This window comes from Osmerus mordax, chromosome 5, assembly GCF_038355195.1.
Source record: "Osmerus mordax isolate fOsmMor3 chromosome 5, fOsmMor3.pri, whole genome shotgun sequence".
NCBI lineage: Eukaryota > Metazoa > Chordata > Actinopteri > Osmeriformes > Osmeridae > Osmerus > Osmerus mordax.
The window spans coordinates 5,687,622-5,714,142 of NC_090054.1; the positions used below are offsets into that span (position 1 = coordinate 5,687,622).

A 26,521-nucleotide genomic window follows, 5' to 3' on the forward strand; every position below is an offset into this window, starting at 1 on the left:
ATTCCGCCAATTTCAGAGCCTATACGTCTGAAGACGCAGCGTTTTCAAGTTCATTGTCTTTTCGTCATGTTGATAAATTGATCTTTCATTTGTTTTCTTTATTCAAACCTTATTTAATCTAATATCTTAACAGTCCCAATTATTGCCAGAATGTTTGGTGCTTCATGTGTTTACTGTATGCTTTGCCGCATGTCAGGCTAATTACATAACGGAACCGCATTAATAAAAATAGATTATCCGGATATTCGAAAATAATTTCGGATACTATTCGAGGTATATAAACGGATTTATTAACTTTTGAGAACGTCTTCTGGACCAATAGGAACAGCGTATTGGTCCAATTATTACACTAGTATATAAGAAACAGAGATAGTATAATCTGGGCATATTTACTCATCAGCAATAGTCTATGTTACAAAAAGTCTTTAGAAACTAAATGTAAATGCTAAGTTATTAAAAAAAAGCATGTCCCAATACAAAATATGTGTTTTTACATTGAAGCAATGGCATTTAAATCTATGTTAGAGATCTTATTCGAGAGATCTATAATATGAGTCGACATTATGAGAATGTAAAAATTGAGTTAGGTGTATGCTATTATGAAACTATGGCGGAACAAATTAGACTATGGCATGATGCGCCACCATTTAGGTAGGCCTAATTATGGAAAACAGATGAATTGCCTACAGGCAATTGGCCTAAATGGGGTCGTTAGCTGAAAACCATCGTCTTTAGCCTAATATTAAAACGTTTTCTCTTGAGTCTTCACATGGTTACGTATTCCGGTTTCAGAAGCATTAACTTAGGTTATATGAATATATGCATACAGTAGGCCTACCTTTGAAACATATTAAATGGGTCAGGACGTTGTGGTAATTGACTTCAGGCAACAGTAATCTCACTGTGTTGAAGTTCAATAACCATGGTAACATGATAATTACTGAAGAGGTCATAATTGCAGTCTTTATAAATGACAAGCATTCGATTTAAAGCTCAGATACAATAAGATATCGTGAAGGTAAGAGCAGATGCTAAATTAAACATGTAGGCTACTTTAAAACATTAATATTTTATCTACGCTGAATTAATTTGATAAACAACTATATCTGCATGATAAAATTATGCGGTGACCGCGGCACTAGGGCTGTCCCCGACTAAGATTTTCTTTGGTCGACCAAGACTCGACTAAACACTTCTGAAAATCGACTAATCGAAATTGGAAACGTTTTCTTTCTATAAATGTCAGAATGTTTTTCATCAAACCCTTTTGTGTGATGTTTTACCTCACTGTTTTAAGAGATAATATGAAAGAAATACATACGTAAGAAGGGAGATTGACAACTAGACAAACATAAATGTACAAACATTTTCCCAATCTGACTCAATGTAGCTGCTGGACATTCCAGATTCAGCCACTATAAAATAAGCTAATTACTAATACTAAGTCTCGTGTCACCAGTCCTGTTGTTACCGAATGCCGATACAATACAAAATGCCTGATGTATTATCTCTTACAATGTACTACAAATTTAAAATATTGTTTGTTTAACATGCAAATCATCAGAGCGCGCTTATCACTGCCTGAACTTGCAGCATGCGAACTTACGTAGAAGCCGAGTGACACCGATCCTCCTGCGCCATGCCCGGACACACATCCGAAAGCACACGGGACGAGGTCCGTCAGGTCCACAGTGGATTTAATGCCATGGCTGGGATCCCCCGGGTGATTGGTGTCGTGGATGGCACACTGATCCCAATCCACAGTCCCTCCCTGGTGGATCCGTGCTGGATTGGGAGGAAACATTACCCTGCCATCAACACTCAGGTGGCAGTGGACCACGATGGCCTCATCACAGACATCGTTTCCAGGTGGCCAGGAGGCACATACGACAGCTTTGTGTGGGCCAACTCAGCTGTGGGGCAGAAGGCTAGCAGAGGAGAGTTCGGCAGGAGCATCTTCCTCGGTGACAGTGGCTACCCTCTCCGGAATTACCTCGTGACACCGTTAACCAACCCAGCAACACCACAGGAGAGGTTCAATGAGGCCCACACACACACCAGGACCCACGTTGAACGGGTGTTTGGCAGGTGGAAGTCTCGTTACCGATGTATCCATCGTTTGTCGGGGGGGGCTGCGCTTGTCACCTGTGAAATGTTGCCGCGTGATTGTTGTCACAGCCATGCTGCACAACATAGCAGTGCGCGTTGGAGCAGATGAGCCACCTCCTGTGGATGAAGATGGGGAAACATCGGAAGACGAAGCCCCCAACCCCGCCCCCCACGAATCCCGAGCAGCACTCCACCAAGCTGGTGTCCAGACCAGAGGAGCTTGTGAATCTCTTTTGATGTCTATCAGCCCCTACCCCGTCACCACCAGTCACCAAGCACTGATATCAGCACAACCCTACTCCCAACATTAAACCCACTACCATCACACAACCCATATCAACTATCATGTATAGCAGAGGTCTTCAACCCTGGTCCTCAGGGACCCCCTATCCTGCACGTTTTAGATGTTTCCCTGCTCCAACACACCTGATTCAAATGAATGGTCGTTAACAGGCTTCTGCATAACTAGATAACGACCCATTCATTTGAATCAGGTGTGTTGGAGCAGGGAAACATCAAAAAAATGCAAGACAGGGGGTCCCTGAGGACCAGGGTTGAAGACCTCTGATGTATAAGGCTTGAAATCTAGGAAATGACGCAAAATGATCCACACAACACATGGTTGAAAAGGAAAAGTAGTTTATTTAAAAAAACAAAGAGAAACTAAAAGCAGTGGCACCGCTGTCTTACTGGGCGTCTGCATCTGCATCACCTGCAATGAAGGGAGATTGATTAGTGAAATTGAACGGGATACATTGTGGAATGCGGAGGAAAAAAATAGAAATTCCCCTTACCTCCATCCTGGGGGAGAATTATTGGGGCCGAGATGGAGGGACGGTTGAACTGCGCCTCGGCAAGTGCCAGCTGCAGCTCCAACTTCTGGCGTTTTATCTGCACCATCTCCTCCTGGAGGGCAGTCTGTCTCTCCAGTTGGCCCTCTATCCCCCGCAGCACCACCAGTTTCTCCCTCTCGAGACGCACCAGCATCTCGCTGCAGGTGCAGGTCGTTATGGGGGGCCACCCTCCTAAGCCTCCCCGCATGCGGACACCGGGCCCTGTTGGTTGGCGCGCGGGGACAGGGCTCGGTTGTGGGGGGTGGTCCTCTCCTGGGGACGTGCATGTCGCCGCTCTGCTCCCAGATGGCTCCTCCTCCTCGCCCTCGCTGTTTCCTGAGAGGCCCTCGTCCCCCAGAAGATAGATGCCCCCACTAATGCCTTCAGAGGCCGTCTTTCCAATTATGTAAAGGACTTTTTCCTCGTCCGGAGTGAGGGTTGTAGCACCAGGTGTGCCACCACCCATGCCCATGCTCTCTCGCCTCACCTTTGCACTTTTTTTTTTGGTTTGGCTTTGGAACTCCTGCCACTTTTTCCTTACAGCACCCCAGTCTCGCAGGCCACAGGGACTAGAGGGGGACATCTTTTGGGCTATGGCCTGCCAAATTCGGTTCTTTAATACAATGTTTTTTTTGCCCTTTGTTCCCCCAAATAAGTCATTACGGTGCTGCCAGACCTCGTCCACTAATACGGCCATCTCCTCTGGGGTAAACGAGGGTGACCTCTTGCTCCGTTTGCTGGCTGTTTTTTCCATTCTCACGTGTGCCTAGCCACAGGGGGGTATATATGTGTTAATGGGCTTGATTACTACTTGGATACACCTGTTAGCTGTGATCACACATTCACTCACGCGCGCGCGTAGCCTAATTGCACCTGTGTGTGGGGACCACACAGGGTGTTGTGTGTGATTTATGCGCTGATAAAGTGGTGGGTGATCGATTTGCCTGGCATCGATTGATTTAGTTTCAGTACCACGGCGGTGGACAGCTCCCACTAAGAGCTTGTGTTATCTTCGGGTCATTCTGACCCATCAGTCATTGTGACCCACCGTCGTATTGCGACAAATTTACCTCCTACAAAAACAAAGTGAAGCATTTTCTTTTAACTGTCGGGCTGTCTCAGACCCCCCACATTGCAATGGTTAAAAGAAAATTATTTTTATTTGTTTTTGTATTTGGTAAAATTGGGTAAACACAACGGTGGTTCGTTATGAACCTTTGGGTCATGTGACCCGAAGGCAGCACAAGGGTTAAGAAACTTCTTTGGCGGGATCTTAAGAAGGCAGTTAAGAACGCGTCTGGGAAACACCCCTATCTTAGGGCTCCTTCTTAGCCGAACCCTTCTTAAGAGCCTTTTTAAGTCTTTAAGAACGATCGAATCTGGGAAACGCGGCCAATGTCATTCGAATTCGATGTGATTCTTATAATAGGCATATTCATTTTTCAACCCAGCGCGTTAGCATGAGCGAAGTAGGCCAACTTACGTTGTTCAGGTGGTAGGCTAAATCATATTCGACATCGAACTATGAAAAATAAACCGTTGTTGGCAGAGTTTGCATTCAACGTTTTTTGAGTCACCCGGTACTTTGTAAATATAAATGTATTTAAATGAAATGCTTCCATACCACAGATTTCTTTGCCATTTTGACTAAAAACACAGACAATGTAGGCTATGGCAGTTTGTAGTTTGGCAGCCAATTGTGCTTGTGCCGTGTGCAAAAAAACAACAAAGCGCAGATTAACGAAAGGGAAAACAGTAAGACCTTTTCTTTTAAATTATATATTTTTATAGTTGCTTTATTTGTCTTAAATAATGTAATCCATATTCTATTCTATAACAATTTCTGTAGAACATTTCTTTAATTCAGCAATGGTGACACAAGCGGGAATCAGATCTCACACTGCCATACGGCAGCTTGACTAAATAAATCTTAGTCGACCAAGAGCATATCGACCAGAAAATCGACTACTCGATTGAGTGGGGACAGCCCTAGTTTAGACTTTTGCAAAGAAATGTGTCAAAAGGGTAAATTGTGTTTAAAGACTGGGGTACATGGTCTTTATGCTGGGATTTGGCAAAATGGTTTTGTGAGGATGGCTTACACATACCATTTTTGTGTGATAGCAATCGAGAAAAACTGTAATAAGAATTATCAATCTGCAAATTGAAGAAAACCAGACCTCTGACAATAAATGACAACACAACAACAGGCTTAGGTCTCAATCATGTCTCTCATGAGCTCTGAAGACCCGAGGACCACGGGCGTATTCCAGAAAGCAGGTTATGCAACTTAACCCTTGTGCTGCCTTCGGGTCACATGACCCAAAGGTTCATAACGAATCATCGTTGTGTTTACCCAATTTTACCCAATACAAAAACAAATTAAAATAATTGTATTTTAACCTTTGCAATGTGGGGGGTCTAAGACAGCCTAGCTGTTAAAAGAAAATGCTTCACTTTGTCTTTGTATGCGGTAAATCTGTCGCAATACGACGGTGGGTCACAATGACTGATGGGTCAGAATGACCCGAAGATAACACAAGGGTTAACCAGGTAAGTTAACCCACCAGCTGATTCACAATGTTGCAGCAACCTACTGGCAATGTTGCTACAACGCTGGGTGTCAGCTGGGGAGTTAACTTACCCGGGTACGTCACATTACCTGCTTTCTGGAATACCCCCCAGGGCACAAGAATGTAAACAAAGATAGTGACAGTCAGGCAGTAATGACGTTACAACAGTCTCAGAGAGATTCACAGCTCCCAACACATGACAACTCTCAGACTAGAGAGATCATAGTTGGAGCTCTCCTTGTAGTCATGACAAGGGATGTTTACCCAGTACTTTCTCCTGACCCCGAACATCTATTAACCCTGACACACAATCTACTCTTATTTATAGCAAGCTCATGAGAACATACTAACTAGTATCCAATGACAATGATGATAGTTATATTGATTAGTGAATAATGTAAGCACACAGGAAATCCCAATTTCTTCCACAAGATCCAGGGAGACGAAGGACGCTAGGACCCTGTAGTGATGGGGGAAACAAAGCTTTCCGAAGCAACAAGCTATTTGCAACATTTGTGTCAAAAAAGTTTGCTTTCAGGAAAAGTGGACTAAAGTTATTTCAGTTATATTTTAGATAAATTGTATCTGTAATAATTTATGCTTGTGTAGGATTGGGGAGATTTAATATCAGGAGAGGAGCCTCACAGACTAGAGAGGGGCACTAAAGACGCTTGGACACGATGCATTCTTTCTGGCAGCTCCTTCTGGCAGCTTAATTGAGAATTTGTATTATTTTCAAAATGATTAACATAGTTACAAAAGTTCTTTCAATAGATACAAGACACAATATTGGAACAATAATAAGCATATCCTTTACATTCCGAAGTCAACTTGCCAATCTAATTTTCTTATTTTCTTCCAGTATTCTTTTACAGGTAAATAAACAGTCATTTATAATTTCTCACTCTTTTCATTCTATTCCTTGTTACCTATCATGGTTAATTCAGAAATGAACACACAACCACAACAGTCATTAATCAAACACATAAACATCGTCAATATTAACCACAAACATTGAGTTTAGCTAGGTGCGTTACCGTATCAGCTAAAAATCGAAAATACAAAGTGCTTTTAGACACTCAACATTCGGTTGGCATGTTAATAAAACACAAACAAAACAATTTACCAAACATATTCTAAAGTTCAAGAACACAAATACTCATTTTGTACCTGAAAAGGGGAGATATCAATAAAGACGCTTGGACACGATGCATTCCTTCTGGCAGCTCCTTCTGGCAGCTTCATTGAGAATGAGGCATGGTGGCCGAAAGCCCCCCCCCCCCCCCCTACCGGCCTCTGCAGGCATGACTAATCAATCACAACTCTCAAAAGGCTCAACAAGTCGATCATAGATAAACACTGTATATAAATGATTTTCCATGTTATGCCCCTTTGAGTGTTTTTAATACCTATTGAACTTATTGATCAGCTTTCAAAATAAAATAAATCAACCACAAAATCAATCTATGACATGTCCTAGTTGGGTTATTGTGTGTGCGTGACACATTGCAGTGCAATATATGAAATTCTAATTCTGTCTTATAATTGAGTGCAGGTAGTTTCCTTAGTCTAGTCGAGTTATTGGTGCGTGTGACAGTTTGCTGTGCAATATGAAAGTCTAGGCTTGAAATTAAGGTGTGGTAACAGGCACACTGTGGGTATCAGAATCAGAATCAGAATGGGATTTATTCGCCATGAAAGTTTGCACAGACAAGGAATTTGCTTTGGCAGGAAGGTGCATACAATAATCATATAGGGACCTAAAATATGTGGACTACCTATACTAAGGGTACATAAACTAGCAGTACTAAGTGGAATTAGAATTAAATAAAATATACAATAAAATAAAATATAAGTTTCCGTAATTTACAATATAAAAATACAAATATTACAAAAAATACAAATGTACAAGATACAAATTTGGAATGCAGTGCAAAAAGCAGTGTGTTTAAAGCAGCAATCTTCCTCGCTCGCCTCAGGGTCCTCGAGGTGTGCAGGTCCTCGAGGGTAGGCAGATTGCAGCCAATCACCTTCTCAGCAGTGCGGATGATACGTTGCAGCCTGCTCTTTTCCTTGGCAGTGGCAGCAGCATACCAGACGGTGATGGAGGAGGTGAGGATGGACTCAATGATGGCTGATATCAGGTGGCTAAGGGGTGCCATGGCTCCTTCCATCCCAACCCTGGGTTCCTTCTAGTATCGTGTGGTCTCCTGAACTTTTACTATTGTAAATTCCTTGTTATCCTGAAATGTACATCACATAAAAGGAGAGTTGATTTTTTCTACGTCTGTGTGTCAGTCTGAGTTACAAATCCTTTCCATAATCATGATACCCCCCAGAAATGTTCACTGCACCCCCAGTCAAAGCAGGCTGCATCCAGCCCTGCTTCTGCTCCCTTTCTCGCCTCTCCTCCGTGTTTTTTTTCCAGACCCTTTTTTCTGTCTTCCGACTGCTGGTGGCTCTTTTGGATCCTCTCATCTTTTTCCTCTTTCCACCTCTTTATTTTTTTTCACCTTTGCATCAGGGTCAACTTTCTTTCTTAATGAAATAGTAACCCATCGCTTTCTTTTTTCCTTTACATGGTTCTCCTTTATTTCTTCATCAAGGAGCTTCTGCCTTTCTTCCTCTCAATTTTTCTCTTGTTCTTTTTTTCCTTATCCAAGCTCTTGCTCCTTGTTTCTCTCCCCCTCTCTCTCTCTTTGTAACAGTTGTAGGCAGGACCCAGGTGCAGGGGTCCCCCAAAGGAAAGTCAGGTGCCCTTGAAAGGGTTGGGGGATCTCTCCGCTGGGACCATGGTAGTTCAGATGTTCTGTAATGGTTGTAGGGAGGACCCAGGTGCAGAGAGATCGACGATGCAGGATTCACAAAATAAAAGGGCTTTAATGGAGATTGTAGAAACAAGGATAGATACATGAAACCAAACGACAGGAAACACGCTACATGAAACAAACAAATGACAGGGACTAAATACATCAAACCAAACAAGACACAGGTGAACTCAACAACACTAACGACACCGCTGAAGGACAAACAAGACACAGGTGGAACTAATAAACACAGAAACACACTAATCTAATGTTTTATAAAGACCAGTTTACATTTAGTCATTTAGCGGACACTCTTACCCAGAGCGACTTACAGTAAGTACAGGGACATTCCCCCGAGGCAAGTAGGGTGAAGTGCCTTGCCCAAGGACACAACGTTATTTTTCACAGCCGGGGAATCAAACCAGCAACCTTCTGATTACTTGCCCAATTCCCTAACCACGCAGCCACCTGACTCCTTGAACACAATCCAGAGAGGAAGTTTCTGTATATTCCAAAATGGATCAGACCCTATTTCTTGAATGTTACTAACTAGTTGAAATTATTAAGTAAATGTTATAGCACACAAGGTAAGTGTAAGAGTTTGGGTGTGTCTACATGTTTCCATTTGAGGAAACAATTCTGCACATTGCCAGATTTGCAAGTTGTTGCACCCCCTTGTGGCTTGGATAGGGCATAGAGTTAAACAATCTTATTACTTTATCTATATTGTGTTGCATGCCAATAATGCAACAAATTAATTAGGCAAAATATTAAAAACGGTACATTTTACATTACATGTGTTACCTTGACAACAGATACGTACTGTGTTGCCATCCAGTCTGGATGTTCCACCTGGCAGTAGTTTGAGTGTTTCCAAACTTGTAACAGTCAGGTACCTGAGAAACTCTAAATCCTACTGTACCCCAGCACCACAGACTGCTCACTATGTTGTTGTTTTTTGTAATTGTATTGTATGAACTAAAAGTAAACGCACATATAACATACATATCATGGAAATATGCGACATAATAACCAATCATTTGATTTCTGCTTTTTTTGGACTTCACACGTGTGATCTGCATCTAAACTTAACATAACACCTGAAGTCAACAACATTGGTCAGTATGAAACTGAACTACGGTATAACCATAAACTGTACTGTACCTGCCACTGAACTGGACTGTATGGACTACATAACTGCAACATCTCTCAAAATGAACACACGTGATCCAACCTGAATACCTGCATCAATAATTATGTAACTATTCTATATATCAAAAGACACATCCATTTTACTGTACATAAACTACACTTTACCCTCTGTTTACATACATATTTCAGAGTCGGCAGCAAAACATGTTTTGGCAAATTGCACTAGTACATTGGGAAAAAGAAACTTTACCTTGAACACATCATGCCCCACCTCGCTACAGAATAGCGTGAGGGATGTGCTTGAATGGCCTCACATAATGCTGCAGATCACGGCCCACCGGTCCGTGGGTAGCTGACAATAAAACTTTTAGCTTCCAGAGTTGGCTGTCGCATGATTTCAAGGAATCTCTTGTATAGAGGTTGTTAACGGGTAATCTGTTTGATGCATCTATTACTCATGTCTTTTACCAAAAAAAGTCACGCTCTGTTTAAAATTATACGTACAGTGATGACGATGATGTAGCAATGTGAGGATTATTTTGTACTGTGTGGTACTGTGTGGCTAAGCGAATAAAATGGCTCATAAAAAGCTGACGAATTTGATGAGCTATTTTAAAAGTCCGGTTGAAGACACAAGGCACAACCATGATAGTGAAGAAGATACAGGTGAGCAGCTAAGCTATTTGCAATGATACCCCAATCTGAGCGAGTTGGCTGAATGGACATGCTACCGGGTTGCGAAAATATTTCAAATATGCATACCGGTCCGTAGTCCAAAAAAGGTTGTGAACCCCTGCATTAGACCATGGCCAACACCTAGACCATGATTAATATTTTGTTCCAAATGCTGTATTTCAACAGTGTGTTGTGGCAATTTTGGAGATAGGGTATTATTATTTTTTCTCCTCCCTTTTGAACATTTTAATATGCAGCAGCTTGAGGACCTACAGGACTCATTGAGAAAACATTGATTCACAAAAGTTTGTTCAGCAGCCACCATGGTCCAGTTGGAGTCAAAGGCAGAAAGAGGTCCAACAATGTTGGCAACAGGCAAGGCCACAGAACCTTGACAATTTACTTTCTGCTGGGAACATTGTCCAGATTACATGCAATCACTGTCACGTGAAAGAAGCTGTCATCTGTTGTGGGGAATGTATACCCTCAGAGTGGTTTTGTGCTGAGTGTGATGACTTGGCACATGAACACCACACTCTACACAACAGGCTCATATTTGTATTTAAAATGTTTTTTTTTTTTTTATCCATTGCCTTTCTGTCACGATACACAGGAAGTCTGCCTCTCAGGTTTTAGAGTGGTTGAGCATTCTGTAACTATAAAAACATCTTTAAAAATGTACTTTGGCTCAGCTTTGGCTTTTTAAAGAATTTTAAATACAAATGAGTCAATAGTTTCATAGGGGTTTAGGAGATCTATATCAACAAACTAACGGAAGTTCCAAATATAGACGTGTCTCTTCACTGTAAGTTACCCTGCTTATCAAGGATGTGGTAAGCTTTTACAGACAGCAGACAGTTAACTCTATGCTACATCTGAACGGCTCTTTAACATACATATTTTTCATTTTCCTGCGCACAATTTACAGGTAAGTTCAAATAAAGGCTGTAAACTAATATAATGATATACATCTAAAACAAGGGATGTATGAAAATGTAATCAATGCCTGTCTTCTACAGTTTGCCATGGCCAAGGTTGTATTACATTATTTCAATGGGAGGGGGAGAATGGAGACAATTCGATGGCTTCTAGCTGTGGCTGGTGTTGAGGTGAGGAGTCATGACATGGCAGTTTTGCACAAGCTTCTGCTTCATACAAATTGTTTAACTCACTTTGCAGACACTGTTTACAGCTATTTGTCAGTCCAAAAATATATGAATGCTCATCTTCACAGTTTGAAGAAGAGTTTATTACAGACCCTCAGCAATATGAAAAACTAGTCAGTGGTGAGTTGAGTTAACATTTGGTCAATCATTCAATAATGGGTTTATTTATTAGTTGGTAGCCATGTATCTGTTTTCTGCAGATGGAGACCTTGTGTTTGGGCAGCTTCCAATGGTGGAAATAGATGGGATGAAGCTGGTTCAAACCAAAGCCATTCTGAACTACATAGCTGGGAAATACAATCTGTATGGAAAAGACCTCAAACAGCGAGCAATGTATGATCCTCTGTCCATACATTTTATATTTGAGTTGTGATCCAATTCAATTTTAGTATGCAAGTCACACCCAAACCTGTTTTTCTTTTAGGATTGACATGTATTCTGAGGGAGTAAGAGACCTCATGGAAAGGTTTTTGGTCCTGTGCATATTGTCACCTGCAGAATTAAAGACTAAGTTGGAGAACATTCAAGCAAAAGCTACAGGCCGCTATCTCCCTGTGTACGAGAAGGTAGTGTCTAAAGTCTTGACCCTGACCATGAGGAATTACATTTACTGTAATAAAGGTGTGGTTTAATTCCTGTATTTGCAGACTGAGTCCATGAACAGAAAAGATAACCATAATTATTTCCACAGGCACTCCGTGGCTCCCAGTACCTTGTTGATGACCAGCTCAGCTGTGCAGACATCCATTTGCTGGAGGCCACAATTATGTTGGAGGAGAAATTCCCTGAGATTCTCACAAATTTCCCAAATGTTGAGGTAAACTTTAACAGTTTAACAAAAACAAAAACAGCAAACACCACTTTTAAAAGGGCTTCATGCAAGAATGCTATAAGCAACTTCTGCAGTGGTTAAAGGAAATTAAAACCGACAACTGAGATACCCTTCCAAGATGATCAGGATTGCATTGTTGTTTTCCTCTCCAGGCTTTCCAGGGGAGGATGAAGGACCTACCAACCATCCACAAGTTCCTGCAGCCCAACAGCATGAGGAAGCCACAGCCTGATGAGGTCTACGTCGCAACAGTGAAGAAGGTTTTTCACAAGTTATTCAGTTAAAGGATATGTGTTCCTTAATCCAGTTACTGCTTCATTGTATTTTACATGTTTAACTGCAATATGAACATTTTGGGGTAAAGTCTTTATAATAAAACATGTATTAAAATGAATGGCATCTCCTCATTGGCTTACATTTAGTCATTTAGCAGACGCTCTTATCCAGAGCGACTTCTCCAGAGCAAGCTTAAAATTACTTACTAATTATATTTCAGGGTTACCATTTGTAACATTCCATTTATTACAAAATATAATTTGTCATAGTAAATAAGGTTATAAGAGCAGGTCAGTTGTTTTCCTTACTCATTTATGTGCTGTCAACATCATTTTATTAAACTTTCAATGATTACAAAATGTTCAATAATAATGCACAAACAGTAAATTATTTCACAAGAAATACTACATGGAAAACCTTTTTGTCTCACTATCAAAACTTGCAATTGGGGTTTTAGAGAGGCTCATGGATCAGTCTTCTTAAAAAAAAACAGACAAGATGATTAACTAAAGTGACGTTATTAGTAAATAACTGCGTGCGTATTCAACAGCGAGGTCATAAATTAGGGGGGGGCTCTCCCCTCCCCTAACCTGCTGGCCTGAAGAAAATACCTGGCTAATGCTGGGTACACACAAAAAAAAAAAATATCTTATAAGATTTGCAAACTGTGAGAGACCACAAACATGAGGACAAAAAATCATCGATTTAACCGTTTTGCAACTGTGTGTGGTGTGTGACAGACAGCACACCACACACGAACAGATTTTCAACCAGTGTCCCGACTGTGAACACAAGAAATCTGCAAAATCTCTCGAGACTTCAGAATAAGCATGGCGGACGACATGCAGGAAAAGATTGCGATGATAGTGTTTGGAATGATTTTCACAGAAAATTCACGGAAAAGAAGAAAAGTGTTTGATGTTGCCACAAATCGACAAGATGATCCTCCATCTCTGCTGTCCAAATCAGAATCAGAATTCTGTTTATTCGCCATGTAGTATACAAACACGGAATTTACTGAGCCAGGGATGCAAAACACTAAACATATAGGCCTACGAATCTTAAATTAAGTAAAAGTACAAAAGTTTAACTATTTCTAAGAACTAAACAATCTCAGAATACAACAATTTAAAAATAAAATATATATAAGAATAAGAACGAGCAGCGTGAGTGAGTTAAAATCCATTTAACTTTGTGCTGCGCTATGACTGCGTTTGTTGTGCTTCCGTCTTCTCTCAACTTGCTTTCTGGTTGGATATGGTTTCGTTTCACGTGATAATTTCGGGGTTTGTTCTCGGGGTTCGTCCTCGGTTCCCCCCCGGGCCCCCACACATCAGGAGTTCTAATCGTAAATATTTAGGATTCGCGATCGGGGCGCCTCCGACGTCATTCCGAGCAGATCCGGTCACTCTTAACACACCTCACACCAAGGGAAAATCTGATAAAATAATATGCAGAACTATCATGATAATCGGGACATTAACGAGGATTGTCGGAAGGGGCGAAATCGTCCCGATTATCCCGTGGTGTGTACCCAGCAGTATCGTGTTATGATACATAGTAAACTTTCACTTCATATTTTAGAGGACACAAAAACGTATACCACTGAAGAGAAAAATAAATTTGAGTAGGATACATTTTTTACCCATGGTGCATTTCAAATCTATCGCTTATCCATGGTTTAAAGTCATTCTAGACACCGTGTCACAGTAGGCTACTCCATAGACATATCATACATGTGGAAAATGGAAATGTCCATTTACAACTTTCAATGAGCAAAATTACTTGGTGCTCTTTGGAGCTATTGTTTGAATTGTTTATCACTTGTATTATTGTTTTTATTGATTTTATGTAAAGCACCTTGAGCTACAATTCTTGTATGAAATTTGCTATATAAATAAAGTCTTACTTACTTACTTACTATTTTGGTTAGCCAGGATCATATTGACAATCATATTGTTTCTTTTGAAGGCACCTGTCTGTCATGGGGTTCGTTATCAATATTGACACCCTGATGTTGATGTGTCCTGAGCTGCTACAATGTCAGCGATACATCTGCACGTATCGGTTCAGCCAGGATCACTTGGAGCTCCTCTTCAACTCAATCAGAGCATCAGGTAAGGATTTCAGAAGTTTATAAATGTTCTTTACAAAAAAGTATTCTAGTAATCTGTATTAAGTGTTGTGTGGGTCTGTGTGTGTGTGTTTGTTTTTTAGGGGGCTGGAATAACAATCCCTCGGCAGGCCAGTTCCAGGGCATCTTCCGCCGTCTCATGGTCCGATGCGGTGTCTCTCCGAGCACTTCGGGCAACGTGGCAGCACAGGATGACACCGTGTCCCTATCGGCTGTTGAGATGTCCTCTGCCTCTGAAACTGAAGAGCTTCCATTGCCCTTCTTGAACGTCTCTGCACTTATCTCTGACCACAGCTACCTACCAACCCGCTTTGGTGGCCTTGTGGAAAACGCATTAGTCTACATATCGGGGTTTGTGGTTCGTCAGATACTGAGGAAGCTGTCATGTGGTGTATGCCGTGCTAGCCTGGTGACAGATGCTGCACGCGCATCATTCGATCAGAGCTACCATTTGCTCACCCTAAAAAACAGAGGAGGGCTGATGATTCCTTCAGAAGGAACAGTGAAGGTGATCAGGTCAGCAGAGCGGTATATTCGACAGGCATCATCGGGGAAAGCTGTCAGTGTTTCTGTAATACAGCAGTTTGTCCGAGCAGAAATTGGCTCAGATGATGTGTTTCTTCTCAAGGAGCACATTGAGGAAACACAATTTGGGATAGACAATCATCACTTTTCGCTATTATCTTTAGTTGTGTCTGTATTCCACAAACTCAGGCTGCACCACATTGCCAAACTCAGCACTCTGAAATTACAGAGTGGCAACTCACGAAAAAAACTTGGCAAAAGTGTCCTGTTCCAAGGGTTCTAGCCAGTTCAGGAAGATCCAAGCTTGGATTCTTCCATATCCTTCTATATATAATCTAATTAGTTAGCCTACGAGTTTTGGAACAGAACTCTGTATTGCTGCTTTAAATTAAGATATAATATATTTGAATGTGTATATTTGACTTGTTATAAAAATATAGAAAGCAGGTGTTTGATGTTTGTTTACATTTGTCTACTCTATTTTTGTTTATGAAATTACTGTTTTTTGAAAAGGAAACATAATTGTCAATGTCACTGCTAAAGGATATGTTTCTCAATAAACATATTTGAAACAAAATATAGAAAAGCACGATTTGATTTGTAGGCTATTTGCAGATTTTGTTCAATTTTTTCTCAATGATGGTCAATTATTAGTAGTTAAAGAAGCACTATTTCGAAAGTTTAGATTTATTTTCAGTATTTCAAAGTGAACCTGTAAATACTGCACATGCCTGTGTGCATGCTACATTTTGTATGTGTCTGACACCACAAAGTTCTGGAAAAGTTAAGTTATATTCTATTCTATTTACTATGGCTTTTGCAGTCACTCAATTTCAACCACAAATGTGTAATGTTAGAGAGGCAAGACACAAGGTTGACTCTCAGGGCAGATTCAAGATATACATTGTTTATTTTGAAGAATTGTCACAATGACAATCACCCCTCCATATCACTCCATCTAGACCTCCATATCGACCTCCATATAACTCCATCCTTCAATGAGACAGAAGCAAGAAAAACAAATATAAAAAAAACATTATGGATATTTGACTTTTCCTGGCCCTTCAATATTCAAACCCCAGATTGTGAAGTCGGTAACAGCACTACTTACTAGTTGAATTGTCTCCCTTTTGTGCACAATTGTTTAGATATCCCCCTATCAAACTCCTCCACTTCACTGAAATAGTACAGACAATATTGCTTCTAGGTGAGCATAAATATCAGTTACACTAACGAAGTAGTGTACATTAATTAGCATTACTTAAGTGGTTGATAATAAAGGTATTAGTAGTAAATGATAAAGTTGTATGGCTTTGTGCAGAAAATTTACATTCTCTCCTTACCTCCGATGATAAACTGGTCCAAAGACAAAGTTGAAGTTAGCTAACGTTAACTTTATTGTCCAATTCAAGACACCAGAATTGTTTTATACATAACCATACGCGATTCACATTAGCACTAGCTACTTACACTCTGATTCTAGTTCATCTTGTTCTGAGCCGTAATCGTACAATATTCACTACTGCAGGAAAATATCTAACTATCGAGATTCTAAGTAACATGGAGACAAAACTTTTTTTGGTACTCCACACGTAGATCATAAACCCTTGAATATATAAACGACTCAACGGAATCGGTTAAGAAATGTAAACGCTAAAGTGCTTTTTAACCAGAAAACCACCGTTCACTTGCGTTTGTTTACAGGCGAGTCATTACCTCCCCAAGATGGCGGCGAGTTGGCACGTCGCAGCAACGTTCTGACGCAGACAATGGGGCGTCTATGTATATATGTCTATGGGCTACTCTGCCAAGCAGTCGCATAGCGTTTACAAAAAGGCTACGTCTAACATTGACTATTTTTAAATCAACGTTCTAAACGCTTTTTGGACACGACTCGTCCGGAAATAATTATATAATAATCCGTTATTCCGTCAGTATACATTGGCATTTCATTGTCTGCAATCTAATTTCAAGGACTCACAGGTAAATTAAAATTAGACAACAGTATAAACTAGTAACCTACAATAACATGAATAATGGGAATATGTTAACATTGCATCGTCGTCATGTATTCTACAGTTTGCCATGGCTGGAAAGGTTGTATTACATTACTTCAATGGGAGGGGGAAAATGGAGTCAATTCGTTGGCTTCTAGCTGTGTCTGGTGTTGAGGTAGGAGGATTCTTGACATTGCACTTTTGCACAAACTTATGCTGCATACAAATTGTTTAGTGCACTGTACCGACACTGTTCGTAAAGGTTTTTCAGACAAACTGCAATGTTGTTGTTCACAGTTTGAAGAAGTGTTTTTGACAACCCATGAACAATATGAAAAACATATCAGTGGTGAGTCAACATTGGTCAATTATTTACTGATTTACTGAATGAGACGTTCACCCTCTTGAGTTGGTAGCCATGTTCCTGCAGATGGAGATCTCATGTTTGGGCAGGTCCCTATGGTGGAAATAGATGGAATGAAGCTGGTTCAAACCAAAGCCATCTTGAACTATATAGCTGGGAAATACAATCTTTATGGGAAGGACATTAAAGAGCGAGCAATGTATGATTTTCTTTCAAAATATTTTATATTTGAGTGTTGATCCAATTTAGTATTAGTATGCAAGTCACACCCAGAACTTGTATTCTTTCAGGATTGACATGTATTCTGAGGGATTGAGAGATTTCATGGAAATGATTATGATCCTGTGCTTCACACCACCTATGGAATTAAAGACAAAGTTGGAGAACATTCAGGCAAAAGCTACAGGCCGCTACCTCCCTGTGTATGAGAAGGTAGTGTCTGGAGTCTTGACCATGAACATGATTAATAAATATGAGTACAACTCAAACCCAACTTTTCCAGAATTCGGGTTGTATAATAAAGGTGTTGTTTGATACAGTACTTGGGTGTAGTTTAAGACCCTTAGTCCTCAGAGAAATTTACATTGCTATATTTCCACAGGCACTCTGTGGCTCCCAGTACCTTGTTGGTGACCAGCTCAGCTGTGCAGACATCCATTTGCTGGAGGCCACACTGATGATGGAGGAAAAATTCCCTGAGATTCTCAAACATTTTCCCAATGTTGAGGTAAACCTCCTGCAGTTACGTTTACGATGATTACTGTCTACACAACTTTAAAGAGATGTCATGTGATTACAGAATAAAACGTGTGCTTGTTAAAGGAGGTTGAACAGCTATGTGACTCATGAGTTTTTAATCCTGTTTGGGCATGGATGTTTTCCTCTCCAGGCTTTCCAGGGGAGGATGAAGGTCCTACCAACCATCCACAAGTTCCTGCAGCCCAACAGCATGAGGAAGCCTCAGCCTGATGAGGTCTACGTCACAACAGTGAAGAAGGTGTTAAACAAGTTGTTTTTAGAATAGAAGAATACGATTGAAAAAACTAAACATTTATTGAACTCTTATCAGCTTTGCATTATTTGTTAATTATATTCAGTGGGTACAATTTGCAGTCAGCATAAGATATATGGAATGTATGGAATGCAGTTTTGTCATAATCAGTAAGGTTTTGACTGTAGGTAAATTTTGCTTTTCACTTATTGATGTCCTGTCAACATAATCATTCAAACTTCAATCATTACTACAAGAGAAAAGAATAATAAAAAAAACATTCATTTCCACTCAAAATGCACAAGCAACAAATTAGTTCATAAGTAGGACATAAATACATACAGCTCAAACAACCTGTCACTATCCAAAGGAAATCTGCATCTCAGGTTACATTTAGAGTTGCCCATGATTCTTTACAGTCCATATTAAAAACAGACATGTAGATAATTAATAAAAACATTTGGTCCTGTGAAGTGAGTGTTGTGTCTTGTGTCAATAGTCTTGTTTGTCCCATCACAAAGTGAACAGGAAAAGTTGTAAAATCCTCAGCAAACTGAATTTAAAAAACAGTGACATAATCAGTTGTAATTTCATATAATTATTCAATATATTGCAGTACAATTGAAGGGGTTGAATCGATCGAATACCAGAAGATATGGTCTGTAAAATGTGCGACATTCTGTGGTCTGATTCTTACCTCAGCCCTGCCATGATGCCTGCTGGCATTATCTTCCCAGATCTCTTAAATCGAATTCCCATCACAACTGCCAGAGTTCCAGAGGCCACTGGAAGAAAAGATTGTTACACCTTCCAACACACCCACACGTTGCTGTCACACACTCCCTGCACGACTGATTCACCAACGGACCAACCACATATTTCAACCACAGCATTTCGTTGTTCCCTTTTTTGACACAACCTGGAGACTGTATTATAGTATAATACTGTGCCGTTATACAGCTATAAAACAGGGTGTTCAAACGTGACTACAGCTGTACTTACAAAGTGAAATATTTTGGTCACTTGGGTCATTTGTTATTAGTATGGCCCCATAGGCTGATAAACTGCCAAAGAGTAATCCTGCAATCAACGACACCAGACTACCTACAGACAGAAAACAGAAGAGTAGAAACTGACAACAACAATGAAGTTAATTATAACAGGACATGCAGTTGTTGGTACAGAGGTAAGACCTGGGGCCAGTTCTCCGTACGTCGCTTATTACATCCGAGATCAAATGACACATCCAAGATGACATCATCTTGCTTATCATGATCTGGCTAATTCGGTTCTTCGAACACACTTGTTGTTTATGATTAGTATAGCTGGATTGAGTTGGGACGGTGGTCTAAAAGGGGGTATGTATCGATAGTAGAAACCTTGATCAGCAACGCTGCTATTGGCTGCTCACATAAGTCTATGGCTGCTCACCGTGGCCAAAATGAGCGCCCTGTTTTTTCCGCAACAGAGCCAACAGAGCAACAGCTTGTTCGAAGGTTACTCCGAATTTGAAGATTTTATCAGAACGCCAGGGAACACCTCAAAGTCTGCAAAATCCAAGAAAGAGGGCTGGCAAAAAGTAGCAGACCAAATTAAATGTAGAGGAGTGACGCGTTTTATCGCTTATTACAGTAAGCTGGGCCTATGTTTTATTTTATTTTCATACTTTCATTTATCATCTTTAATGTCATATGATGTGGTTTCAACAAATGTATTATGTAAATGACACCCTCACAAAAAAACGATACGAACGGCTATCCTCTCAAAAAGTATAGGCTAGCATAATATTGCGCTGTGCTTAAGGAGCCTATATCACGCAATGAGCAATTAATTCGGTTTCATGTTAAATTCTGCTAATTATTCTTGCACCTTCTGCAACAGGTTCCTGTAGTAAAAACGGACAAGACATGTCTGTAACAGACTTCCTGTATCACCTCTGCTTGTAAAGCCTCAATCTAATCGTGTTTACATAAAATAAACCTGCTCCAGAGCAGGTTTAAGCTTACGGACCTGTTGCTATGACAGCAAGTCCAGGATGAGCTTCGAAGAACCGAACAATCCAAGATAATGACAAATCGTCAACAATCAAATCCAGCTAACTGAGTTAGGGACGTAAGGAGAACGGGCCCCTGGTCAGACCTAGTCATCCTGACTAAATTCTCATCCTACCTTTTCTCTTGTATCCCATGTATCCCCCCAGAGCTATGGTCGCTGCATACCCAAATCCAAGCCAGTCAATTACCATTGCTGCTGTGGAAACATAAAGGAAAATAGGTCAACTATGTGCCAGCTACAAATAATGTTAAACGGGAGCATGCAGGAGTCTGGTTGAAGGGTGTATATGAGGTAGGCTATACTATACACATAGCATACCCACAACTTTACATAAGGGTACTATCAACAACGTAAGTGTATAAACTTGGTGCTCACAGTCAGTACTGGGAGCATGCAGCCTGGAATTTCAATTCAATTTATTTGCGCAGTAGCCAGCAAAATTGTTTTTAAAAAGCCACGGCGAATGGAGCAATGGACACAGAGGGCTCCACACTAATCTGCTTAATTTATAACACTCTAAACAATGTAATCAAAGCCGGTATGCGTTGTACACCCCAAACGTATTTTAATAGCAAAGCCTATTAAAATTTTTCCAATTGCAATGTCACAAACCTGGTGTATTTACAGTACCCAGCTCCAGCTAGATCATAGACTTATATTAATACAGCTAGATTTTTCTTCCAAGATGGCGTCCCCATTCATTTCTATGAAAAATGTTCAGTGTCAATGCGCAGTGAGGCAAGCGAGAACGCGAAATGGACCGCGCCATCTTTCCAGACCGACTCGTCTGGTCTTGCGCAGAAGCTTGTTCCTATCTCCGAAACACTTTTTTTGCTAGAAAAAGTACAAAGTATACAGATAATAGTACACAGAACAGTATACAAGTATATAAACAACTGAAATAAGAAAAAAAAAGAAGATTGCCAGGGGTATTACAAGAGAATATTAAATGAGGACCATTAAACGTTCTTAAGGCCTTTTTGTTGTGTGATTTAGAAAGTACCGATAAAGATATGTAATTTGCAAACTCACAAAGGAAAAGTATAAAATACGTTTTTTTACTGCTGAATTTACATTTGTGAAATTTTGCCATTAAGATCAATACATTTATTACAAAGTATTCATTTTCTTTTCTTTGATTGTTGTAGAAACAAAATATCACATTTTCCCACATTAAAACAAAATCATTAAAGATATTATCTATAAATCTGCTGAAGTTTTTCCAGAATGCTTGGGTGTGTAAACAGTGCCAGAAGAGGGAAGAGTTTCAGAGGGATTTTCGCAGAAGCAACATTTCACATTTATGTCTCTTTTATACTTAACCATATAATGATTAGCAGGGTAATATCTGTGCAAAATTCTAAATGACACCTCCTTCACCTTGTTCAGAATAAGGTACTTGTGAGGAATCATCCAGGCTTTCCTCCAATCGATGTTATCAACCAATTGGTTCCAATATGACATGACATGTGGAATATGGAAGCAAATTGTTACCAAAATTCAAATGCAAATGAATTTCCAGAAATGCATTTGCATTTTAAGAATGTGGCTGCATTATTTGACTTGCGATGATTGATTAGTAATCAATCATCCTATTTGCATTTTAATTTTCTTCAAGAGTGCTCAATCTTTCACTTAATTAAAATGAAAAAGAAATAGACATTTGAGATTTAATTTTCAAAACATGCCCCAGCAAATAGATACCAAAATTCAATTTGAAATGTAAAATTTGAAAATTAAAATGCATTTCCAGAAATGCGTTTTCATTTTAAGAACGTGGCTGCAAAATCGTGACCACAATTCAAATTCAAATGCATTTCCAGAAATGCATTTTCATTTTCAAGAAGGTGGCTGCAAAATCGTGACCACAATTCAAATTCAAATGCATTTCCAGAAATGCATTTTCATTTTAAGAACGTGGCTGCAGAATCGTGACCACAATTCAAATTCAAATGCATTTCCAGAAATGCATTTTAATTTTAAGAACGTGGCTGTAAAATCGTGACCACAATTCAAATTCAAATGAATTTGCAGAAATGCAAAATGAACGAAAAAGCATTCTGAGCGGCGCAGCAGAGTGACGTCAGTAGCCGCTCTTCTTCAGCTCCCTGCTGACCGAGCTACCCATCTTGTTCGGTAGGGAGCGGTGTGCACATCTGCATTGCATTACATTGCAAATGTGCCCGGAAATTGATTGAACTGCCGGGTCTTTAGAGGACGCATCACAGACTGAGCAACTTGATGTCAAACAATGAATAAAACAGTGGCAGAGCTACTATTAATCAGGAGGAGGGAGTCAGGTGGCTGAGCGGTTAAAAAATCGGGCTAGTAATTAGAAGGTCGCTGGTTCGATTCCCGGCCGTGCAAAAATGATGTTGTGTCCCTGGGCAAGGCACTTCACCCTACTTGCCCTCAGGGGGGAATGTCCCTGTACTTACTGTAAGTCGCTCTGGATAAGAGCGTCTGCTAAATGACTAAATGTAAATGTAAATTAATGTGTAAATCTGTGATGGTATGCAGCCAAGCTCTCTATGACTTGTTCTACTCGGTCACGGGCATCAGACTCAGATATATTATTAGATTCAGCTAATTCTAACAGTGTTTGCACAATTTGAGGGAGCGCCATGGTCTGTGATGCGTCCTCTAAAGCAGCGGTCCCCAACCTTTTTTTTCACGGACCGGCAGAACGGACTGGGAGGAAAATCCCGCTTGATGTTGGAAATGGAAGCAGGGTTTTCAGTGCTTTAGTGGCGATCTCAGGATAGCCTTCATCCAAAACACCGATAGAGTTGTTGTCTCAAACAGGCTTCATTGAGTGGTAACTATCACTTGTCATGTGTCAAGAGGAAGAGACGCGCATGATACCGTTCAATAAAGCCCACAAACTTGCTAAAAAATGAGTAAACACACGTCTTTGCAGAGCTTTTTTGCTCTGAAAATTTTTTCTGAATAAAACGTCTTTCAGACTCTGATAATCAATTAAAAGGAAATAATGTTATTATTCTTTTTTGTGCGGCCCAGTACGAAATGACCCACGGACGATTTTGCAGCCACGTTCTTAAAATGAAAATGCATTTCTGCAAATGCATTTGAAATTCATGCATTTTCATTTTAAGAACGTGGCTGCAAAATCGTGACCACAATTCAAATTCAAATGCATTTCCAGAAATGCATTTTCAAGAACGTGGCTGCAAAATTGTGACCAAAATTCAATTTGAAATGTAAAATTTTCAAATTTTACATTTTACAATTTGAATTGTGGTATCTATTTGCTGGGGCATGTTTTGAAAATTAAATCTCAAATGTCTATTTCTTTTTCACTTTAATTAAGTGAAAGATTGAGCACTCTTGAAGAAGAAAATTAAAATGCAAATAGGATGATTGATTACTAATTATTTAATTACTTCATTTATGAGTCAAATAATGCAGCCACATTCTTAAAATGCAAATGCATTTCTGGAAATGCATTTGCATTTGAATTTTGGTAACGATTTGCTTCCATAGTAGAACAGATACAATGTCTTTCTGAAACATTTCAATTCAAAATAAAAGTCAAACTACCAAAACGAGAAGAAAAATAATGGGGATTGAAATTCCAGATTAAGACCGTTTTTGAGAAAATATTCGTTAATTGTAAAAGTATTAATTAGCGTGAACTAGTGAAGTCCAAAAAGTTCTGCCCCTAGCTCCGAAACCAGACCCGCACCCCTCGGCTTGAGGCAACGGCCCCGGTGGATGTAGGTGGTATTGCATTTCCGATTTGCTACCCGACTCGTCCGGTCGTTTTTATTCTATTCTATTAACTCAAGTCAACATATCTAAAACTATCTCCCCCAAGAATGTTTGTTCGATTCTCGAACCTGGCTCATACTACTAGCTTTTTCATAGAATAATTTTTCCTGATTTTTGCTAAATTTGAAACCAATCCGAAATGGGTAAACTAGCACCCCATTTATTTGCTTACGTCAAGAAAAGTTGCCTGGAAACGTGCTCGCGGATACGAACAGGGGACGAGCACAAAAGGGAACATCAGCAAATTGCACCTGAGCTGAATGAGAACAAGGAGAAAGGACTTGATAATCTACAATTGCCTGCCTTTATTGTAGCAAGTTTTAAAAATGGTTGCACATACATGACGGTTGTTTGTAAAGTTTATTTCCGATATTTTAAAGCAGATTTAACCATTTTGTAATGAACGCTATGCTCATGGCATGACAAACGTAATTATAGCCTCATAATATCGTGGCATGTTACGGCGTCATTATAGATTGTTGACATGTTATCTGGAGCAAAGACGAAGATGAATAAATCATGTCTGATAACCACAATATTGTTATGGTTGTTATATTCTTAGAACTTTATGTCAGTTAACATCACAACGATGGCATTAACAATAAGATAGTAATAGTAAGCAACACTCATCATCATTGTAATAGTAACATAGGTATAGGCTTAATTTAGCTTGCTTTGCCGAGCTAGAACAACGACGGAGCCGGATATTCAAGTTTACAGTCTCTTTAATCGACACAATACTTAAGCAGTCAATTAAAAACACGAAGCAAAAAGAACAACGTATAGGCCCTGCAAGTTGAATGATTGAAATATTTTTATGTCTATTCAATGACACAAATCTGTGTTCTAGAAAGAGTGGTTTGGAGTCGCAGAGGTCCGATAACATCAGCTTTAATGCAGCAGTTAGAAATCAACACGTCCAGAGCTCTGGGGTTGTCTACGTTTCCCTACCCGCAACAGAGTTTTGGGCTGGTTCACGAAGTCCAACTGGCTATCTTTCCCTCCCCAGCATATATTATACAGTGCAATTAAAACAGAAAGATGAAAAGAGGGTTGAGCTTGTTCTCTCGTGCATCAGGGAGTTGTTCTTGCCTACGCGTCCCACCTGCTCGGGTGCCGTTTCCACCCGGTTTCAAGGTTGTTTCTGAAAATGAAGAGATAGAGACACAAAGAACAGCCTGCTTCCCACACCCTGTGTGAGACACCATGTTTAAGCCTGAGCACACTTCTCTGATCATAAGACAGAGCACAATATATTCTTTAACGTATAATACTACAGTACTAATAGTATTGATTTTCGTACAGTTCACATGTATCTGCTTCTTCATCGGACTTGTACATTCTGACAGTTTTCTGCAATGCCTTAGCTCCATCTCACAAGCTCGCAACTGGTTGTCGCAAAGTATGACGTGTACAGCTAGTTGCAAGCGTGCACGAGTTTCGGAGCTATAAGCTTCTGGGCATGACCGGACCAGAGCCATAGGCTTTGTGTACTACCGAGCACTTGTCCACTTTAAGCACTGACTTTCAGTGCTTAGGGCGCTTACACTGACAGAACCAGCAGAATTCAGGGCACTGAAAGTACCTGAATCTTTCAATATATTTTATATTAATTCTGACAAACCCTGATATAAATCAAAAATAATGCTTGTGACTCTTGCTGATATTATTTCCCATGTGTTCTATTGAGATTTATATGATTTTGTATTTATATTTTTTATTTAATTTAGCAGACACTCTTATCCAGAGCAACATTCTCTCCGAGACAAGTAGAGTGAGGTGCCCAAGGACACAGTCATTTGGCATGGCCAGAAATCGAACCAACAACCTTCTGATTAATAGCCCGACTCCCTAACCGCTTAGCCATCTGACCCCCAACTGCACAATGAGCTGGCTTTGTTTTTTACAAACAAAGCCTTTTATTGTCACACTTCTGAATGTCACACCAAATGATGTAGTGTCACACCATATGCCACATGAACCACACCACCATTTTTCAATTCAAAAACATGTATAATACTCATTTTATATTCAAAGTAAATCATTTTAAAGGTCCCATAACATGAAAATGTCACTTTATGAGGTTATTTAACTTGAATACGAGTTCCCTTAGCCTGCCTTTGGTCCCCCAGTGGCTAGAAATGTTGATAAGTGTAAACCAAGCCCTGGGTATTCTTCTCCGCCTTTGAGAAACCTAAGCTGAAATGGTTGGATCTGGAATTTTCCCCTTATGTCGTCAT

The 26,521-nt window shown here is 40.1% G+C and overlaps 4 protein-coding genes and 1 long non-coding RNA gene across 6 annotated transcripts; 2 read left to right on the forward strand and 3 right to left on the reverse strand.

Annotated features, from left to right (window-relative positions):
- Window positions 1-2,731: 2,731 nt before the first annotated feature.
- On the reverse strand, window positions 2,732-6,744 carry LOC136943525 (myb-related transcription factor, partner of profilin-like). The gene is made up of 3 exons (XM_067236876.1): window positions 6,686-6,744; window positions 2,904-3,708; window positions 2,732-2,821 (listed from the first exon to the last, which is right to left on the reverse strand). Exons 2-3 carry the CDS (start codon window positions 3,694-3,696, stop codon window positions 2,796-2,798), a joined length of 819 nt encoding a protein of 272 aa, XP_067092977.1. The 5' UTR covers window positions 3,697-3,708; window positions 6,686-6,744; the 3' UTR covers window positions 2,732-2,795.
- A 3,341-nt stretch (window positions 6,745-10,085) lies between these two features.
- On the forward strand, window positions 10,086-12,431 carry LOC136942814 (glutathione S-transferase A1-like). The gene is made up of 7 exons (XM_067235807.1): window positions 10,086-10,140; window positions 11,169-11,258; window positions 11,384-11,435; window positions 11,516-11,648; window positions 11,740-11,881; window positions 12,007-12,132; window positions 12,300-12,431. Exons 1-7 carry the CDS (start codon window positions 10,120-10,122, stop codon window positions 12,429-12,431), a joined length of 696 nt encoding a protein of 231 aa, XP_067091908.1. The 5' UTR covers window positions 10,086-10,119.
- Window positions 12,432-15,974: 3,543 nt separating this feature from the next.
- LOC136942818 (uncharacterized) lies at window positions 15,975-16,746 on the reverse strand. Its single transcript, XR_010876641.1, has 3 exons — window positions 16,426-16,746; window positions 16,194-16,259; window positions 15,975-16,075 (listed from the first exon to the last, which is right to left on the reverse strand). It is a non-coding gene; the product is annotated as an uncharacterized lncRNA (long non-coding RNA).
- A 120-nt stretch (window positions 16,747-16,866) lies between these two features.
- Window positions 16,867-18,912, forward strand: LOC136942815 (glutathione S-transferase 3-like). Its single transcript, XM_067235808.1, has 7 exons — window positions 16,867-17,065; window positions 17,162-17,254; window positions 17,377-17,428; window positions 17,510-17,642; window positions 17,734-17,875; window positions 18,045-18,170; window positions 18,333-18,912. Exons 2-7 carry the CDS (start codon window positions 17,168-17,170, stop codon window positions 18,465-18,467), a joined length of 675 nt encoding a protein of 224 aa, XP_067091909.1. The 5' UTR covers window positions 16,867-17,065; window positions 17,162-17,167; the 3' UTR covers window positions 18,468-18,912.
- Window positions 18,850-21,257, reverse strand: tmem14a (transmembrane protein 14A). 2 transcript variants are annotated; one of them, XM_067235810.1, is made up of 5 exons: window positions 21,102-21,257; window positions 20,604-20,681; window positions 19,437-19,538; window positions 19,132-19,219; window positions 18,850-18,987 (listed from the first exon to the last, which is right to left on the reverse strand). In XM_067235810.1, the coding sequence occupies exons 2-5, from the start codon at window positions 20,677-20,679 to the stop codon at window positions 18,948-18,950; spliced, it is 306 nt and encodes a 101-aa protein (XP_067091911.1). In that variant the 5' UTR covers window positions 20,680-20,681; window positions 21,102-21,257; the 3' UTR covers window positions 18,850-18,947. The 2 variants fall into 2 exon arrangements, with proteins under 2 accessions (XP_067091911.1, XP_067091910.1); XM_067235809.1 differs by having other exon boundaries at window positions 20,604-20,684.
- Window positions 21,258-26,521: the final 5,264 nt, after the last annotated feature.

Excerpts from the sequence above, each read along its gene's own strand:
- LOC136943525 (XM_067236876.1), bottom strand. The coding sequence starts at position 3,696 with ATGGAAAAAACAGCCAGCAAACGGAGCAAGAGGTCACCCTCGTTTACC. Across the intron at positions 2,822-2,903 it reads AATTCTCCCCCAGGATGGAG|GTGATGCAGATGCAGACGCC; the intron begins GTAAGGGGAATT and ends CCTTCATTGCAG.
- LOC136942814 (XM_067235807.1), top strand. The coding sequence starts at position 10,120 with ATGATAGTGAAGAAGATACAG. Across the intron at positions 11,259-11,383 it reads TAGCTGTGGCTGGTGTTGAG|TTTGAAGAAGAGTTTATTAC; the intron begins GTGAGGAGTCAT and ends TCATCTTCACAG. Across the intron at positions 11,649-11,739 it reads GACCTCAAACAGCGAGCAAT|GATTGACATGTATTCTGAGG; the intron begins GTATGATCCTCT and ends TTTTTCTTTTAG.
- LOC136942815 (XM_067235808.1), top strand. The coding sequence starts at position 17,168 with ATGGCTGGAAAGGTTGTATTACATTACTTCAATGGGAGGGGGAAAATG. Across the intron at positions 17,429-17,509 it reads ATATGAAAAACATATCAGTG|ATGGAGATCTCATGTTTGGG; the intron begins GTGAGTCAACAT and ends ATGTTCCTGCAG. Across the intron at positions 17,643-17,733 it reads GACATTAAAGAGCGAGCAAT|GATTGACATGTATTCTGAGG; the intron begins GTATGATTTTCT and ends GTATTCTTTCAG.
- tmem14a (XM_067235810.1), bottom strand. The coding sequence starts at position 20,679 with ATGGTAATTGACTGGCTTGGATTTGGGTATGCAGCGACCATAGCTCTG. Across the intron at positions 19,539-20,603 it reads CATGGGATACAAGAGAAAAG|GTAGTCTGGTGTCGTTGATT; the intron begins GTAGGATGAGAA and ends TTCTGTCTGTAG. Across the intron at positions 19,220-19,436 it reads TGACCAAAATATTTCACTTT|TGGCCTCTGGAACTCTGGCA; the intron begins GTAAGTACAGCT and ends CTTTTCTTCCAG.